The sequence below is a fragment of the Gopherus flavomarginatus genome, chromosome 4 (genome assembly GCF_025201925.1).
Source record: "Gopherus flavomarginatus isolate rGopFla2 chromosome 4, rGopFla2.mat.asm, whole genome shotgun sequence".
Classification (NCBI taxonomy): domain Eukaryota; kingdom Metazoa; phylum Chordata; order Testudines; family Testudinidae; genus Gopherus; species Gopherus flavomarginatus.
In genome coordinates, this window is record NC_066620.1 from 215960053 (window position 1) to 215980520 (window position 20468).

A 20468-nucleotide genomic window follows, 5' to 3' on the forward strand; every position below is an offset into this window, starting at 1 on the left:
GGCTCCACCTCTATGCCTGCACGCTGTGCGCAGGGTACCACAAGTATCAGAGGGGTAGCTAGACGTGTTAGTCTGGATCTGTAAAAGCAGCAAAGAATCCTGTGGCACCTTATAGACTAACAGACGTTTTGGAGCATGAGCTTTTCGTGGGTGAACACATTCATCCAACGAAGTGGATATTCACTCACGAAAGCTCATGCTCCAAAACGTCTGTTAGCCTATAAGGTGCCACAGGACTCTTCGCTAAGGTACCACAAGGCGCTCTAGCTGCCCCAATGGGTACCGCTAAGGGAAAATCTCTCTGACAAATGTGCACTGGAGCGCACGATCACCTACAGTGGAATGGACATGTGCAAAACATCTCGAAGAACAACAGTTATTGAAAGATTAATAACTATTTCTTACAGTACACGCCCACACAACCTTAACGCTGCCCTGTTTGATCATAACTCTCAGCCGTTGCACTGTACTGGACAGGAGCTACCTACACATGCCCTATACTCTACACAAATATTTACTGAGCAGCAAGCTGGGCTGTAAATCTACAGTGTTTCAGCATGCTGCACACTAAGTGTGTTTGTACCGTATGTCTGAGACCATTCATTTTCTGCTTTTAATTGCTTTTTATTTCTTTTTTTCACTGAAAACTTCCCAGGTTTTACAAAAGGTGTTACCTGGTTTTTACTGATTTTTTCACCTGAATTTTGGACCATTCTCACAATCACAGCACTGCCAAGCTGCTCCAGCTAATTCCACCATATGATACAGTTGCATCTAACAGTGAATTCAGCAGAAGTGCGTGCAGATAATTCCAGTGACTATTGCCAGCTCCAGGGGGGCAAAGTTAAAGTGGCTTGGATATGTGCCTTAACTCTGTATTTCCTGGTTTTTAGACGTTTGAGTTTTGCTGAGCTTGATATTTTGGAAGGGCAAGAGATAGAATCGTAGAAATGTAGGACTGGGAGGGACCTCGATAGTCCATCTAGTCCAGTGTCCTGCATGGAGGCAGGCCTAAATATACCACCAGGTAACCTTAACTGTGTCTTAACAAAGTGTTTTGTCTGTGATTTCATTAATGGCAGTGATGTATTGAGATCAGGGGCGGCTCTAGACATTTCACCACCCCAAGCACGGCGGCATGCCGTGGGGGGCGCTCTGCCGGTCGCCGGTCCCGCAGCTCCGGTGGATCCTCCGCAGGCACGCCTGCAGGAGGTCCACTGGAGCCGCGGGACCAGCAGACCCTCCGCAGGCATGCTGCCGAAGGATGCCTGCCTGCCACCCTCTCGGCGACCGGCAAAGCGCCTCCCACGGCTTGCCGCCTCAAGCATGCGCTTGGCGTGCTGGGGCCTGGAGCTGCCCCTGGTTGAGATACTGTTGTGAAAGGAGCTATATAAGTATCTAGAGTGGTGGGAGTGTATCTTGTACGTTGGTACCCTCAAAGCAGCAGAGCACAATCTGACTCTTATTATAGTGTCTCACCAGAGTGTCTCTTTCACCTTCCCCAGTGTGGAAGCTCTGCTCCTGTGCATGGAGAGTTGAGAACAGGCATGGTCAGAGCATGCACCAAGCACAAAGTGCAGAGACAGGTGCATGTCACAGGATCACAAGTACTGGCAGTGAGGAGGTGAGGATGAGAACAGCTGGTGAGATAAATGAATCTGTTCACATGACTCAGAGCTGTTGTTTCAGGCTGTGTTCATCTCAGTTAAGTGTTGTCACTGAGCAGAGAACACCTCATTGAGATGAATGGACAATTTCATACATCTCTGTGCCTTTTGTGCTGCCAGATGGATGTATAGAACACCTTCCCCATACATTAGGCCCAGATCTACCATAGGGAATTTGCATCTCCACTCATTTGCGCCTTCCTGCCTCCAGCTGGTACAGGCACTCCTCACAGCCCCACCACCTCCCTATTGTCCCTCTAAGCTTACCAGATGCATGGAGTGGTAAGGAGGAGGGTGAAGCTGCGGGGTGGGGAAAGCACAGAGTGGTGATGTGTGTGGGGGAGCTTGGAGTAGCAAGGGAGTAGAGGGAGGTTTGAAGCAATGGGCATGTTGGAGGGAATGTTGAAGGAGTGATAGGAAAGTCTGTGCAGTTGTGGGGGTGGAGGAGGATATGGGCATTGGAGCAGGAATTGGGAGTGTTGGACCAGTGCAGAAAAGAGTAGGGTGGAAAGATGAGGGTCAGATATGTGCAGTGGGGGTGTTGGAGGGGCTTCAGCTCTGTTCCCTCCAAATCAGTCCATGAGTGATGGGTACTTTCATGGCCCCTATCACTCTAATATCTGAGTCCTCACAATGTTTAATGCATTTATCCTCAACATCCCTGTGAGGTAGGGAAATCCTATTGTCCCCTTTTTTTATAAAAGGAAAGATGAGACACAGAGAGACTTGAGGTTTGTCCAAACGGAGAGTTGATCAGGAATAGTATTCCTGATTAACTGTTAATCCACTTTGTGGATTAAGCTAATTCAGAATAAGGCATTTACTCTGGAATAGAAGTAGTCACACACAGAGCTATTCAAGAATAACTATTCCACTGTAAATTCACACCTTAGCTTAATCTGAATTAAATTGCCTGGGTAGACAAGACCTAAATGACTTGCCTTAGGTCACACAGCGAGTCTGTTGCAGAGCAGGAAATTGAACCCTCGTCTCCTGGCTCCTAACCACTGGCCCATCCTTACTCTCATGTCCCCATTGACTCCATGCTCGTCCCTGTACTATTCCTGCCTTAGCTCTCCAGCTCCTCCACCTGCCCATCTCATGCTGACGCCTGCGCCTTCATGGGGAGGATTATGGGTGGCAGGTATAAGAAGTCAGGGGAGGCTCAGGCTCCCCAAACAGGATGCAGCGCACCTCCCTCTGGTGGCATGCTGGTCCACCACCTTCAGAGCGCTGCTGCTGATAGGGCACCCGGGCAGGGGCAGCTCCATGCCCCAGCACGCCAAGCGTGTGCTTGGGGCCGCAAGCTGTGAGGAGGTCTCTGCCGGCGCTGCAAGGGCGGCAGGCAGGCTGCCTTCGGCGGCTTGCCTGCAGAGGCTCCACTGGTCCCGCGTCTTCGGTGGACCTCCCGCAGGCGTGCCTGCGGAAGCCGCGGGACCAGCAGACCCTCCGCAGGCAAGCCGCCGAAGGCAGCCTGCCTGCCGTGCTTGGGGTGGCAAAATGCCTAGAGCTGCCCCTGCACCCAGGTCATAACCCCAACTGTGTTCCCCCTGAGGCCCCACCCACACTGTTCGTCTTCCTGTCCCCGCTCCAGTTCTTCCCCTGAGCCCCGCTACCCCTCATGCCTTTCCACCTCCTCCCTTGAGCCCCTCCCCCGCTGCTCGCAGGGGTGGAGAGGCATAAGCAGAAGGAAGGGGGCCTTGGGGAAGGAGGAGAAAGGAGCGTGTGGTGGGCAGGGGGCCCAAGCAGGAGCGGAGTCTGCAGCGGAGTGGAGTGGAACGGAACGTGGGCAGGGCCTCAGAGGGAGAAGGCTGAGAGGGGGCAGAGCAGGGAACCAGAGCCACGGTCCAGGTGCCAGTGCCTCCATGCACTTCTTGGGAGCTTTCAGTGCTTATGCCCAGCCTCTCCAAATACAGGAATCACACACCGTCTAGGGGGAGAATGTTTGGGGAAGGATAGAGAGATGGGAGCTGAGGAGATGTGCAGATGCAGTGAAGGGACTAGCATACAGCCAGCACATTCTGTGGCCAGGGTAATCATTGACCACGGGCCAGGGCCAGTGGAGGAAGAGTGCTGCGCTGTCGTAAATGAGTGTGCTAAGAAATTATTTTGTTTTCAAAGCAAGGAATTAAATGCTCAGACACTTTAACGCAGAGTTACAGTTTCCTATTGGTGCCTGGTGGCCTTCTCGAATGTGGAGTGTTGCTAAGCTTAACCCTCTGAAAAGTAGGAAATTCAGAGTTCAAGTACAAGCAATCTCTATGTGAGATCAGGGGAAAGGGGGCTGTTGTAAGATGTGTTGTCAGATGCTACCGGTGTGGTGCTCTGCTCTCTCCTTGTTGGTATCACTCGGCTGCGTGCGTGTGTTCCTTCTGTGTGCTGCCCCAGCTCTGCGCAGATAGCTGACACAGCAGACCCGAAGAGAACCCCCAATGACCACAGAGTCTAGTAAGGTACGAAGGCACGTCGGCCAGGTTTATTGCCGTATTGGATACAGTAATAGTTCTCCGCAGATTACTTAGTCTACCGAGCATACTACAAATACGTACCCACGGTCAATGGACTCGGCTCAGTCAGTGGCGGGACTTTCCACTGCCCCCTCGGCCGGACAAAGACATTGTCCCAGGGTTGCATTCTTATACACAGGTACAAACAAGTTACACATCACTCCTGACGTATTGAGGTGCAACCCCTTTACGCAGTAAGGTACAACCCCTTTACGTAGTAAAGTGCCGCCTCTCACCTTGTGCATGTTGGTTCGATCAAAACAACTCTATCCATCATTTTACCCTTTTGCCCCTATCATTGGGATGGGTCGGCCTGTTCTTTCTTATCTGTGGAATGTTCCAGTATAAGGTGTTCTGGTACCGTGTTTATACTTCGGTATGCTAGGTGAATATCTGTTTATGCAACATCAGCCCTTTCCTTGCCAACATCTGTGAACCGAGCTGGCCTTCAGCTCACAGCTTGACTTTGCTTTTTAGCTAAGTCTTGACCATTACTTTAGTTCAAGCCTCAGGCCTCATACTGGGCCTTTATTAGGGCCTTCACTTACTACAGGGGCGTCTGGAGCAGCAGTGAACTGTGTGGGCTAGGGTGTGGTTGGAGAGGCCTGGCTGCTGTATGCGCAGGGGGCCTGGCTCAGCGTATGTACAGGTTAGCCTACAAAACCAAGGAACTATGTGACCCTCTAGTAAACTGCTGCCTGTGGTGTGTTCACAGTAGCAGAGGACATCAGACAGCAAGGAGCAACTTTTTACATATGAATTGCTTCTGAATTGCTAATGATTGAATGGGGTTATTCAACTATTACGACCATCCCCTGTAACAAAGTGTACGGGATGGGAAGGATCACTTAGGAATGACATAGTATCCTTTAACGTTTGGCCAGCCACAGCAGTGCCTCAACTGCAAAGCTTGTGTTGGCATGTACCTTAGCTCTTCATTTCCTGGTTTTCCATGGTTTGAGTTTTGCTGAACTCAGTAAGGCAGGCGATAGCACTGGGCAAACTTAACTCTGCATTAACAACGTTTTTTGTTAGTTAATTTAGTTGCACACTCATGTGCAATACACTTAGAGACTGAGTGAAAAATCTGCAATGCATGATCAGGACAGTTTTCAGACATCATTATATTTTAAATTAAAACCTTTTTTTCCCCCCAAAACTAAAAGTGCTAGTCTTCAATGAGGGCTATGTAGGGTGACCAGATGTCCCGATTTTATAGGGGCAGTCCTGATTTTGGGGTTTTTTTCTTATATAGGCTCCTATTACCCCCCACCCCCATCACGATTTTTCACATTTGCTGTCTGGTCACCCTAGGACTATGTCCATTTCAAGTTTAAAAGTTCAACCATTTTTGCTGAATTTTTCACAAAGATAGAAACATATGAAACAGGTTATAATGGAAACTGTTTTGCTGTCTTTGGCATAGTGGTTACAACCGTAGGCCTGCTATATTGGGGATCTAAAATTAAAGTTTTTCAGTATCTCACAGTAGTCAGGTTTCACAAAAGACTGGCGCACATAGATTGCTAAGAAGTTCTTTCTGTACAGTGCTTAATGTTAATTCTCTCTCTTGTTACAAACCCATTATTGGAAAGGTTGCTTGTTGCCCATAGGGGTTTATTTATGAGGGTAATTCCATTTTGCTGCTTCATTATAAGGTCTTGCTATGCTTCAGGCAGATTTATATAGCAACCAGCTGCACCTTACAAAGAAGAAAGAGCTTGTTTGTCTGAGAAATGTGGATTGTGGTTTCAGAATATCCAGTGCGCTGCCACTGAAAGCAATAGGTGTCATGTTTTAAAAGATATCTCCAAAACAAATTCCTTCCTGGACATGTCTAGAGTAGGAATTAATTGGAATTGTCATGCGGAAAGAGCAGTTTTGAATATCTAATACAGGAATGAAAGAAAATTACACAGAGACAGGAAATTTGAGAAGCAAAAACATATTTTAAAATGACTTGCTATCTTAAAATCCTTGTGATATGTGTGTGCCTTCCAGAAATGTAAGTACCAAATGCAGGTTGGAAGGAACCCCACTGACTTAGGGTATTTGTGGGGCATATCTGTGAGCACCCAGTTGTTAGTGGGTATCATTTTCATGTGACTTGTTGAAACATACGTGCATTTTTAACTGTTCATCAATCTGTGTTCATTTTAATTACTGTTGTGTGTTTTGTTAACACATTAATAATTTGCTTTATATTTATTTTTTATGTTTTGTTTGCTTTCTTTGCCTTCATTACTACTAGGTTGCAGTACAGACTGGACACTGCCAATCGTTTAGCTGATGAGCATGCACTGATAGCAACATATGTGAGCCGGCTACAGAACGGTACACGGTTAGTGTTAGGAAAGCTTTCATAGAGTGGGGATGGGGACAATAATGCTGTTTTCTTTGGGAGATTTACAGTTGAGAGCTGAAAGTCACCCCATGGCAGTAGGTCTGCACAAGGCCCTCCACACCACTTAAGCCTCTTATTAAGAGCTTACCTGGTTCTTTTATGGTGTGCAGGGCTTTTCTCACCCTTTATCCCAAGATGAATTTTATTTAAATCAAAAACATATTTTTTGGTGTCTTCAGAGTTTTCTCAGGGTTTTGTGCAACTCTCACTTGAATTTTTTTTCAATTATGAACTTAGTCCTAAAAACGCATTAAAAACTGGCCACATTTGTTACTGTAAACAATTTAATAGTAGTTCTAGGCAAACATGAAAATGGTTTCAGCATAGTGGTCCATGGACACTAAACCATTTTTTTTTAGATCCTATTCACTGCTCTACTCAAGGGTATATGTGCCCCAGCAGAAGCAACAAGGGCAAGTCTGTCAAAAATCCTTCAAATCATTCTGAAAATACACATGTGCATGACTTGCGTAACATGCCATGGTTTCAAAACTCCAGTCCTTTATCTTTCCTAAACAGTGTGAAATAAGTTTGGTAAGCGCTTTGGAGAGATCCTCTCTTCTCACTTACAATTACTGGCTGTGTGCATTTACCTTTTGTATCTGTAAATCTAGATTCTGTATAAAGAGAGAGGTCTAGAAAGGTTTCCCCCAGAGCTTTAAAGCATGGTGGCTTCACTCCACCATAACTTCATTTTCTACCACTTTGCTTCCCTGGCCTGCAAGTCTTCTCCACCCCATTTTGGGGCCTAATGATCCATTGACAGAGGCGAATCTGTGCTGGAGAGGAAGAGGAGGTGCAGAGCCCTAGAGGGTGTGCCTGGAGACTTTGCATGTCCACACATGCCCACTGGCTAAGATTTTTGGAAGAAGGCCATATGCCATCATTCTTTCATTTAGCAATTTCTGTCCCACAGATATGTGGGAAAGATGAGCTCTAGCTTTCCAAATCATGCACAGAAGTCAGTCATTCCCCCTGAAAGTTGAGCCACTATTCTCTGCTAACACCTCTTTACCCAGAGCATATAGCACTGTCCACCATGTAACAAGCAAGGAATTCCTGACTCCCCGTGTCAAAGGATTAATGTAGTTACTTCAGGTGTGATACAGCATGGCCAGAGGGCAGCAGGAGAGGCTTAGAAGGGAGCCTTTATTCCCTGTAAGGGGAAGAAAGTTTGCTATAGATTAACTAGAGCACCTGAAGCCAATTAGAGCACCTGCAGTCAGTCACATGATAAAAACCCCTGCTTCAATCAGACAGGGTGGGAGTTGGAGCAGAAAGGATTGGTATTGGAGCAGAGAACAGTTTGGAGAAGTTGAAGCAGAGAGGATTGGTGTTGGAGCAGAGAACCCTCTGAAGGAGTTGGAGAAGAGAGGATTGGTGTTGGAGCAGAGAACAGTCTGAAGGAGTTGGAGCAGAAAGGATTGGTGTTGGAGCGGAGAACAGTCTGAAGGAGTTGGAGCAGAGAGGATTGGTGCTGGAGCAGAGAACAGTCTGAAGGAGTTGGAGCAGAAAGGATTGGTGTTGGAGCGGAGAACAGTCTGAAGGAGTTGGAGCAGAAAGGATTGGTATTGGAGCGGAGAACAGTTTGAAGGAGTTGGAGCGGAGAACAGTTTGAAGGAGTTGGAGCAGAGAGGATTGGTGTTGGAGCGGAGAACAATTTGAAGGAGTTGGAGCAGAGAGGATTGGTGTTGGAGCGGAGAACAGTTTGAAGGAGTTGGAGCGGAGAACAGTTTGAAGGAGTTGGAGCAGAGAGGATTGGTGTTGGAGCGGAGAACAGTTTGAAGGAGTTGGAGCAGAGAGAATTGGTGTTGGAGCGGAGAACAGTTTGAAGGAGTTGGAGCAGAGAGAATTGGTGTTGGAGCGGAGAACAGTCTGAAGGAGTTGGAGCAGAGAGGATTGGTGTTGGAGCGGAGAACAGTTTGAAAGGGGTTGGAGCAGAAAGGATTGGTATCGGAGCAGAGAACAGTCTGAAGGAGTTGGAGCAGAGAGGATTAGTGTTGGAGCGGAGAACAGTCTGAAGGAGTTGGAGCAGAGAGGATTGGTGTTGGAGCGGAGAACAGTCTGAAGGAGTTGGAGCAGAGAGGATTGGTGTTGGAGCGGAGAACAGTCTGAAGGAGTTGGAGCAGAGAGGATTGGTGTTGGAGCGGAGAACAGTTTGAAGGAGTTGGAGCAGAAAGGATTGGTGTTGGAGCAAAGAACAGTCTGAAGGAGCTGGAGCAGAAGGGATTGGTGTTGGAGCGGAGAACAGTTTGAAGGAGTTGGAGCAGAAAGGATTGGTATTGGAGCAGAGAACAGTCTGAAGGAGTTGGAGCAGAGAGGATTGGTGTTGGAGCGGAGAACAGTTTGAAGGAGTTGGAGCAGAAAGGATTGGTGTTGGAGCGGAGAACAGTTTGAAGGAGTTGGAGCAGAAAGGATTGGTGTTGGAGCGGAGAACAGTTTGAAGGAGTTGGAGCAGAGAGGATTGGTGTTGGAGCGGAGAACAGTTTGAAGGAGTTGGAGCAGAGAAGATTGGTGTTGGAGCGGAGAACAGTTTGAAGGAGTTGGAGCAGAGAGGATTGGTGTTGGAGCAGAGGGCAGTTTGAAGGGAAGCAGAGGACAGTTTGGAGAAGTGCTGCGGTGGGCTAAGAAGTCCAAGACCCTAGGTAAAGGGCACCTGGCTTGTACAGAGGGAGGGCAGGAAGCCCCCACAAGCTGAAGGGCAGGAGAGGGAAGTAGCCCAGGGGAAGGAACCATCAGTTCAAGTGGTTTACTACTATCCCTGGCCTGGGACCCAGAGTAGAGGGTGGGCCCGGGTACCTCCCTCTCCACTCTCCTCCTCTAGGACACTAGTGAGGCAATTAATATTCAAATTTAGGGGCAAGAAATGGCGCCCTGAAACCCCCCCTAAAAGAAGAGAAAGCACGAGATCCATCATAATAGTGCCGGCAATTTGCCACACGGGTAAGATGAAAAGGAGCTGGTTATGAGAGGCTGTCACACTGACTGCACTTCAAGGCACATACATGAGATTTAAGGAACTACTAGATGTAGCTAATAGCTGCCACATTGCAAAATGTTGGAACACTTCGTCTCAGAGAGAGGATTTTGCTCCTTCCAAAACATATTGACAAGCTTTTTTTTAAATAAATAAATTCTGCCCTCAGTGTGTCTAGCAGAGGTGATTAGGAGAGAGTGCTCCTCCACATCCCCGATGAAGCCTCCACCTCCCATATCCATGCTTTTGATCTCTCCCAGCCATCAAGAATCCCATGTACAGGTTACATCCTTCTGCCTGAGATAAACTGGTGGGATTCTCTATGCACCATAAAAAGTCATTGCCAAAGATGGAGGTGGCCTGCCATTACAGGACTCATACATACTGAGTGAATAATAATAATAATAATCACTCCCTCTCCTTTTATAGTTTCATAGAATTTCAGGACAGAAGGGGCCTTTAGATTATCCTGTCTGACCTCCTGTGTCGCAAAGACCATGGCATTTCACCCAATTACCCTATATTATATCTGTGTCTTCAAAAGAGGAAGGGAGCTCACTGGGTCCAAGAGATGCCCCTGGAACACGACAATGTAAACCTTATTCATTGTATTTTCTGACTGAAAGCCACTCATAATGTGTGGGACTTTGAAATTGGTTTGGAATCAAACCATGTGCACTCAAGTCATGGAGTCAAGTATCAGAGGGGTAGCCATGTTAGTCTTGGATCTGTAAAAGCAGCAAAGAGTCCTGTGGCACCTTATAGACTAACAGACGTTTTGGAGCGTGAGCTTTCGTGGGTGAACACCCACTTCGTCAAGTCATGGAGATCACCTCCAAGAAAGCTAGCTCTTAGTTGGGACACACCCAAGAATCCACAAAGGACACAAAAGAGAGATACTTGAACCAACTGTCCCCATTCCACTTTATATCAATTTTTGAAAAACGTCAAAACTGTTATAAAAATGCTTCGTTTATTGAAAATTGGGTTTTGTGGGAAACCAATTTCAGTAACCTTTGATAAAAATTCAATTAAAATGTTGAAAAAATGAAACATGGGTCTGTCTTGAACCCCATGAAATGAAAACAGCTTAGAAATTTAGAAATTTCTTAACACGTTTTAATTTTTTTAACGAACTTTAGTTGACTCTACTGCCTGTGTAAAAGAAATCTCCCTTGCTGTCCTCTGCAGAGCAGCAACACAGACCTCTCTTCACACATCCGTAAAGTGATATTGATTGGAAACAGCCTCCAGAGAACATATTTTCTAAATAGGAGAGAACCAACTCTCTCCACCGCACCCCCAGAGGAGTTTTATTTGGGGGATTTTACGTTATGTTGGCCAAATATCTCTATTTGAATTCATTTTCTCATTTTTATTGCTACTTTCACAGTCCAGTGTCAGAGTCTCTCTGGTATCTGTTAGCAGCTAAAATTTCTCATTGATTCTGATGGTCTTTTCTGTTGCTGCCTGTTGCAGCCTATTCTTTGTTTGGGACATCCTCAAACTTCTCTGTTCAAGTGTGAGAATCCTGTGGAGACAGCGGCCCTTCTTCTCCAGTATGTCCAAGCTGCAGTGAAGAGTGGTGGTCTCAGGGAGCCAGTTGTGGCACCCTGACTTAGGGCTGCCTGGCCTCAGCATAAGTTACAGCAGAAGGACCCTGCTCTAATCTGTGCTGCTGGCATAAAATCCTTTGTTCAGTGAAGGATTAGGCATAGTGACACTCAGTTGTTACTCCCCAAGTTTTCCCTGACATGGTCCTGTCTTCCTCTGTACGCTGGGGAAAGGGGAATGACTGGTGCTCGCTCTATGCCATTCCCCTCTGGTGAGTTTATGTCCACTTTGCACTCCGTAAGCAACACAAAGTGGTCAGAGCGATCTGGAGACTTTGGCCCAATGTCTTTAAAGTAGGGAAAATTATGTTATTACATAACTGCTTATCAGAAGGTATCTTATCATTTCTTGGAAAGGGCCATTTTGAAAATAGCCTGGACAGGTAGTGCATGGTAGCCAATATGGCTCATTCAGGCTCACACTCTACCCTGCTCCTGCTGCCCTCAAAGGCCAAAAATTCGGAGTTGTGGGAATTTTGCTGGACTTGTGTTAGAAGGAACAGTCGTAAGAGTGAGAATCCTGTGAGATGGCTTAAGAGTAGTAACTGCAAGTAAATGACAGGATTCAGAGTAGCAGCCGTGTTAGTCTGTATCCGCAAAAAGAACAGGAGTACTTGTGGCACTTTAGAAACTAACAAATTTATTTGAGCATAAGCGTTTGTGGGCTGCAGCCCACTTCATTGGAAGCATAGACTGGAACATACAGCAAGAAGATATTTATACATAGAGAACATGAAAAGGTGGAAGTAGCCATACCAACTGTAAGAGACCAATCAATTGAGATAAGCTATCATCAGCAGGAGAATAAAAACTTCCGAAGTGATAATGACCCATAGAAGGTTCGAGGATACTTGACATGGGGAAATAGATTCAATTAGTGTAATGGCCCAACCATTCCCAGTCTCTGTTCAAACCTAAGTTAATTGTATCTAATTTGCATATTAATTCAAGTTCAGCAGTCTCTCTTTGGAGTCTGTTTTTGAATTTATTTATTTTTTTGTAAAATTGCCACCTTCAAGTCTGTCACTGAGTGGTTAGAGAGGTTGAAGTGTTCTCCCACTGGTTTTTGAATGTTATGATTCCTGATGTCAGATTTGTGTCCGTTTATTCTTTTGCACAGAGACTGTCCAGTTTGGCCAATGTACATGACAGAGGGGCATTGCTGACACATGATGCCATATATCACATTGGTAGATGTGCAGGTGAACAAGCCCCTGATGGCGTGGCTGATGTGATTAGGTCCTACGATGGTGTTACTTGAACAGATATGTGGACAGAGTTGGCATCAGGCTTTGTTGCAAGGATAGGTTCCTGGGTTAGTGTTTATGTTGTATGGTGTACGGTTGCTGGTGAGTATGTGCTTCAGGTTGGGGGGCTGTCTGTAAGCAAGGGCTGGCCTGTCTCCCAAGATCTGTGAGAGTGAGGGATCATCTTTCAGGATAGGTTAGGTTACACTAGTTGAATCTATTTCCCCATGTTAAGTATCCTCACACCTTCTATGGGTCATCTCAATCATCACTTCAAAAAGTTTTTTTTCTCCTGCTGATGATAGCTCATCTCAATTGATTGGCCTCTTACAGTTGGTATGGCTACTTCCACCTTTTCATGTTCTCTGTATGTATAAATATCTTCTTGCTGTATGTTGCAGTCTAGCCCACAAAAGCTTACGCTCAAATAAATTTGTTAATCTCTAAGGTGCCACAAATACTCCTGTTCTTTTTACAAGTAAATGATTTTTCTTTACTTTGTGAAGCAGGATATAGGATTCTGTGACATTTCGTAGATTGCTGTTTAATACCCTTTATAATATTCCTACAATATTGTTAGATATGGTACATGTCTATTGCACTGAATGGTGAATTGTGCCTTCTGTTTCCATGCGTGAAGCCTGAGTTCTGTATTAATTGACATGTGGAAGTCTGAGGTATAAGAGGCAAGTTTGAACTCAAGTACCTTTCTGCACACATAAGACTTCTGACAGTAATGAAGAAGAAACCTTAGATTTTCTCCATTACAATATTAATTTTTGAAGAATTTTTTTCTCATACATTTAAGCATAAAGAGAAACTGTTTCAGGAAGTGAGACACAGTTAAGAGATACCAAATTGTGAACAAAGAGAGAAGGGAATGAAAGGTCCTGCAGCAAGAGATCTGACTAGAAAGAAGGGGTCAAACAGCTTAAATTGCTGATGAAATCCACACAGGTCTCAAAATCAAATTCAGAAAGCAAGGTAGGAAAGGTGGACCTACAATAAAAATGTGCCGTGGTCCAGAAAATGTGTTTTGAATATACAGTGTTATGGGGGTGAGTGGGAAATAGGAACAGGGAAAGATCATCAAGGCCAATACAATTGTTTATCTCATCTCTTAATACTACTTTCCTAAATGTTCACCTTACCTTACAGGCCCCTCTTTCTCTAGTATCAGTGCACCTAGATCACTGAATATCTTCAGATTATTCTGTTTATGGACACGCAGTAGGCCAAATTCAGAGGTGTTTCCGAACTGGTGTAAATTACAGCATTACCTTCATTCGGCTTCCTCACGCTTCCCTGCTGTGTAAGATATAACCTCTGACACCTCTCCTCTGACTAAAGTGACAAAGAGTCCTGTGGCATCTTACAGACTAACAGATGTATTAGAGCATAAGCTTTCGTGGGTCGGACGTCTGACGAAGTGGGTATTCACCCACGAAAGCTTATGCTCCAATACGTCTGTTAGTCTATCAGGTGTGTCAGGACTCTGTCGCTTTTTACAGATCCAGACTAACATGGCTACCCCTCTGATACTTGATACCTCTCCTCTGACTGACCACCTAAGTCTGGAGGAGTCCAAGTTAATAAATTTGAACAAATCCACATTTTAAAATAAATGTGAGGTATGTAACTTGAATTCTATTGTTCAATTAAAATGAATATTTGCCTGTGAAATTAAGGTGTAATTAATGATTGTACAAAGTAATGCAGATATTTTAAAAAGTATTCTGCCAGGCTCTTAGCATTTATTTCTTTACCATAATTTCATTTTTAGGGCTTGATTCTGATTCTGCATTTGATTGCAAATGCATAGGTGCACATCACTGCATGTTTTCTGACATCCGGCACTACATCTGTGGATCCAGTATCAAGAAGCAAGTCCTTCTGGTAGTAGGCTACATCACAAAATTGAGCCTTAATAAAATATTTTATTACCTATCATTTTAAAGACAAACTATAGTGGAGAAAAAAGACTTACTGTAGTGACTGAATCAGACACCAGCAACAAAGGCAAATATTTCAATTTAACACTAACTTGAAAAGCCTGCTCTTTCATATGGCATCTCACTTCTGCTTTGTTATAATGGAAACTTTGCAGCCCATAGTCTGAGGTCATAGCAAGTCTTTATATTGACTAACTTAAATTAATTCAAAACTTACTGTTTGTCCACTGAAGCTTGATATTATTATATTTTAAAAGTTTAAAACAATTTCTAAAGTTTATAGTGTATTATATATTAGTTAGGCCCTGCCAGGCTCACCAGACTAGTATAAGCACTTTTCTGGATATATAAATAGTTTGAGACCCATGTTGTGCTCTCTTCCCACCATAGATTTCCCATTAGTCCTGAGGATCATCCACCAAAATTATCAAACACATAGATGAACACAGTTTGTTGGAGAAGAGCCAACAGGGATTTTATAAAGGGAAATCACGCCTCACCAATCTATTAGAATTCGTTGAAGGGGTCAAAAAATATGGACATGGGTGTACTTGGGCTTTCAGAAAGAGAGGGACCTAGTTAAAGGCTAAAGGCTTTTAAGCAAACTAAGCAATCACGACATAAGAGGGAAGATCCTCTCATGAATTAGTAATTGTTTAAAAGACAGGAAACAAAGGATAGGAAGAAACTGTCAGTTTTCACAGTGGAGAAAGGTAAATAGCTAGGTCTCCCAAGGATCTGTACTGGGACCAATGCTGTTCAACATATTCATAAATGATCTGGAAAAGGGGTAAACAATGAGGTGGCAAAGTTTGTAAACAATACAAAATCAATGGCTATTAGCCACAATGGGCAGGGATGCCGTCCCTAGACTCTGTTTGCCAGAAGCTGGACATGGGTGACAGGGGATGGATCACTTGATGATTCCCTGTTCTGTTCATTCCCTCTGTGGCACCTGGCATTGGGCACTGTCAGAAGAAGGATACTGGGCTAGATGGACCTTTGGTCTGACCCGGTATGGCCATTCTTATGTTCTTAAATTTGCTCAGCATAGTTAAGTGAAAAGGTGACGGCAAATAGTTACAAAAGAATCTCACAAAACTGGGTGGCTGGATAGCAAAATGGCAGATGAAATTCAATGTTGATAAATGCAAAGTAATGCACATTGGAAAACATAATCCCAACTATATGTAAAAATGATGAGGTCTAAATTAGCTGTTACCACTGAAGAACCAGATCTCATAGACTCATAGACTCCAGGACTGGAAAGGACCTCGAGAGGTCATCAAGTCCAGTCCCCTGCCCTCATGGCAGGACCAAATACTGTCTAGACCATCCCTAATAGACATTTATCTAACCTACTCTTAAATATCTCCAGAGATGGAGATTCCACAACTTCCCTAGGCAATCTATTCCAGTGTTTAACTACCCTGACAGTTAGGAACTTTTTCCTAATGTCCAACCTAAATCTCCCTTGCTGCAGTTTAAGCCCATTGCTTCTTGTTCTATCATTGGAGGCTAAGGTGAACAAGTTTTCTCCCTCCTCCTAATGACACCCTTTTAGATACCTGAAAGCTGCTATCATGTCCCCTCTCAGTCTTCTCTTTTCCAAACTAAACAAACCCAATTCCTTCAGCCTTCCTTCATAGGTCATGTTCTCAAGACCGTTAATCATTCTTGTTGCTCTTCTCTGGACCCTCTCCAATTTCTCCACATCTTTCTTGAAATGCGGTGCCCAGAACTGAACACAATACTCCAGTTGAGGCCTGACCAGCACAGAGTAAAGCGGAAGAATGACTTCTCGTGTCTTGTTTACAACACACCTGTTAATGCATCCCAGAATCATGTTTGCTTTTTTTGCAACAGTATCACACTGTTGACTCATATTAAGCTTGTGGTCTGCTATGACCCCTAGATCTCTTTCTGCCATACTCCTTCCTAGACAGTCTCTTCCCATTCTGTATGTGTGAAACTGATTGTTCCTTCCTAGGTGGAGCACTTTGCATTTATCTTTATTGAACTTCATCCTGTTTACCTCAGACCATTTCTCCAATTTGTCCAGATCATTTTGAATTTTGACCCTGTCCTCCAAAGCAGTTGCAATCCCTCCCAGTTTGGTATCGTCCGCAAACTTAATAAGCGTACTTTCTATGCCAACATCTAAATAATTGATGAAGATATTGAACAGAACCGGTCCCAAAACAGACCCCTGCGGAACCCCACTTGTTATACCTTTCCAGCAGGATTGGGAGCCATTAACAACTACTCTCTGAGTACGGTTATCCAGCCAGTTATGCACCCACCTTATAGTAGCCCCATCTAAATTGTACTTTCCTAGCTTATCTATAAGAATATCATGCGAGACTGTATCAAATGCCTTACTAAAGTCTAGGTATATCACATCCACCGCTTCTCCCTTATCCACAAGGCTCGTTATCCTATCAAAGAACGCTATCAGATTAGTTTGACACGATTTGTTCTTTACAAATCCATGCTGGCTATTCCCTATCACCTTACCACCTTCCAAGTGTTTGCAAATGATTTCTTTAATTACCTGCTCCATTATCTTCCCTGGCACAGAAGTTAAACTAACTGGTCTGTAGTTTCCTGGGTTGTTTTTATTTCCCTTTTTATAGATGGGCACTATATTTGCCCTCTTCAAGTCTTCTGGAATCTCCCCCGTCTCCCATGATTTCCCAAAGATAATAGCTAGAGGCTCAGATACCTCTTCTATTAACTCCTTGAGTATTCTAGGATGCATTTCATCAGGCCCTCGTGACTTGCAGGCATCTAACTTTTCTAAGTGATTTTTTACTTGCTCTTTTTTTTTTTTCTCTTCTAAACCTACCTATCTTGCAGTCATTGTGGATAGTTCTCTGAAAACATCTGTTCAATGTGCAGCGGCAGTCAACAAAGCTAACAATGTTAGGAACAATTAGGAAAAGGATAGATAATAAGACAGAAAATACTATAATGCAACTATATAAATCCATATTATGCCCACACCTTGAATACTTTGTGCAGTTTTGGTTGCCCCATCTCAAAAATGATATTTAAAAATGAAAAAGGTGCAGAGAAGGGCAATAAAAACGATTAGGGGTATTGAACAGCTTCCATATAGGAGAGATTAAAAACACTGGGACTGTTCAGTTTGCAAAAAAGACACCAGGAGGTGAGGGTGGGGGTTCTGATAGAGGTCTATAAAATAATAACTGGTGTAGAGAAAGTGAATAAGCAAGTGTTATTTACCCCTTCACAAAACACAAGAACTAGGGGTCGCCCAGTGAAATGGATAGGCAGCAGGTTCAAATGAAACAAATGGAAGTATTTCTTCACACAACACAGTCAAGCTGTGGAACTAGTTGCCAGGGGATGTTATGAAGGCCAAAAGTATAACTAGGTTCAAAAGAGCTAGATAAATTCATGGAGGATAGGTCCATCAATGGCTATTAGCTAAGATGGTCAAGGATGCAACTCCACACTCTGGATGTCCCTAAGCCTCTGACTGGCAGATTCTGGAACTGGATGACAGAGGATAGATCCTGCGATAATTGCCTGAATCTGTTCATTCCCTCTGAAGCATCTGGTGCTGGCCACTCTCAGAAAACAGGATTAGGGCTAGATGGACCATTAGTCTGACCCAGTGTGGCCATTCATATGTTTACCACCAGAGCTCCTATTTTTGCTTTTGTTTCTGCAGCCTTCAACTTCCAACTTTTCCTACTGTTTCATGGTGCTGTCACTGTGGGTCAGAATTGCTGGAGACATTTTCCTCCAGAGCTCATTTACTGTTTCTCCCAAGACAGCTGCAGTAATATTTCTACAGAGTGATGTGAGGTCCTTACCTCTGCACCTGCAGCCGTATTGTCCTGACCCAACATCTGCTGAAAGTTGGCAGAGTCAGGTCAAGCCCTAAAAGTGCTATCTCTGCAGCATCCTCAACCTCTGTCAGCCATGGAGGGAAAGACAAATTCTAGGTCTCAAACTCGAATCCTTGCATGCCTTGTACATTTTACTCCTGCCTGGCTGGCCTATCATCAGTATTTCTGCATTTTAGTTTCTTTTTCAGTTACAAAGTGAATTCTTCTCTGATTGGCATGATTTACTCAGTTTTTCTTTCTGGAAACCATTCTTAATTTGACATTTGTCACATAGATCTTATAAATACAGGACTTTCCACCTTCACCATTCAGTTTAATTACCCATTTTGATCGGGGTCTATTAAAAATATCCTTGGAAAAACAGTATATTTTTTGCTAACAAACTTTTTATAGGTTTTTTTTTCAGTTTTGGAAACTTATTGTTTGAAATATTTAACACTAGGCTGGACAAACCCCTGAAGAATAGACTACTAAGAGAACAATCTTGTGCTAGGCCCTGTATTCGAGATTGGGAGAAGGGCATGGTCTAGATGGTTTCTGAGAGGGGTTTTTCATTTCAGATTAACGTGATGTTACATACTGATGCATCCTTTTCTTTGACATATACAGTGTAATGTCCAGTGCTGAAGCTATGTATATTGATGGGGATGTGTTGACTTTTTGTTCCCTTGGCAGTGTTTTGGACAGCCCTAGCAGACTTGATGAGGAGCACAGACTCATTGCCCGATATGCTGCCAGGCTGGCTGCAGAAGCTGGAAATGCAGTAAGTAAATGCATTGACTCTCCAATTTGATTTTCTCTGGCTCTTTTCTTATTAAGGAAGGTAGCAAAATGTTTTTCAGAGCTTTGATTAGCATCTTAACATTGTGCTAAATTGAGTCAAATTGTCTTTTTTTCGGCTAAGCTGATGTAAAATGAGGCATTATTTCCCTTTCCACTCCTCTCTCGCTGTTTATAGCATGAATACCACCTTCTCAAGAAGGTTAGGGAAGAAATGGAAAATGTCTAGGAAATGGCAACGTGATTGCAAGCATGGAATGACTAGTCCTATGCAGTGTAGAGAATGGACAAATAAGAGGACACATGATAAAGGCATATAAAATATCACATGCTACAGAGAATGTAAATCAGTCCCTATTTACGTTGTCTGACAATACAAGAAAAAAGGAGGAATCCAATGAATTAAAAAGACAAAAAATTGAAATTGATAAAGGAAAAACTTCTTTACACAGTACATAGAATCATAGAAGTGTAGGACTGGAAGGGACCTCAAGAGGTCATCTAGTCCAGTCCCCTGAACTCAGGACAGGACTATGTAAATAACTATTGATGTCTGTATATTATAGCATTTCTAGTACCTTTAGCTGGAAGAGCCCAGAGGAATCTGGTATGTGGATTTAGGAATGGGAAAAACATAGGTGATTTTGAGGTTGCAGATAGGAAAACCCAGAGAACCCCTGCTGCATTATTATTCACTTACCTGAGAATTCCCTCAGCATTTCCATCAGGACATGGACTCTATATGCATCCTTCAGTTCAGCAGCAATGAACTCAAGTTCCTGCAGCCGCATCTACTCACTCCTGGCCAGTGTTCCCTTTTCATCCAAATTAATTGCCAAAAGACATCATAAGGAACTTGGAGAACATGCAGAACTAAGAATTTAGTGAGAGTTAATAGAAGATTAGCTGTTTATATCAAGGTTAATAAATGTCTGGCTTTTTTCACACTAGCTGATGCATTCCCATGGGAAGACAGTAGCATTTATACTGACAAACTTCCCCAGGTATTCAGCTGGGAAGATCTGCTCTGAACTACAGCCAGGTTCTATAAAAGCCACCAAAATATGCTCTGAATCAGATTTTCCAGGTGAGGAGGCCATGCTCCCTGCCCATGTAGAGATTATAGATACACAGAACTCTGTGGTCAGGGTGAATGCAAGACTGTGTTTATGTCCTGTTTATACAGACTCCTTACTATATAACTCCTATGTCCACCCTGAATAGTAGCTCTAAATGTTCACAACTAACACTGCCTTAATGACACATTCTAAGTCCTGTTCTGACTAGCTCTGGGCTCACTGGTGTGATGTGGGTTGATGGAGTCTTGCACTCAAAGCCCCAGTATTGCACTATACCCCTTCATCCCCAGCTCAGACAGTATGGCTACCCCATCACCGTTTCAGAATTATGAATACCCACCTTGTCCTCAAACAGTCTTCG

General features: G+C 44.0%; 1 protein-coding gene across 15 annotated transcripts in view; it reads left to right on the plus strand.

Moving 5' to 3' along the window:
* DTNB (dystrobrevin beta) overlaps window positions 1-20468 on the plus strand; it is a 382151-nt gene that overhangs the window by 265651 nt on the left and 96032 nt on the right. For 12 of the 15 annotated variants that reach the window (XR_007773778.1, XR_007773777.1, XM_050948808.1 and 9 more), the window contains 2 exons: window positions 6426-6515; window positions 18924-19011. Coding sequence is in view for 12 of the 15 variants with exons in the window: in XM_050948808.1 (XP_050804765.1) it covers window positions 6426-6515; window positions 18924-19011 (178 nt within the window). In the remaining 3 variants the exon portion in view is untranslated. Of the gene's footprint in view, window positions 1-6425; window positions 6516-18923; window positions 19012-20468 lie in introns of those variants that run through there. The other 3 variants (XR_007773779.1, XM_050948813.1, XM_050948816.1) reach the window with 1 other exon arrangement.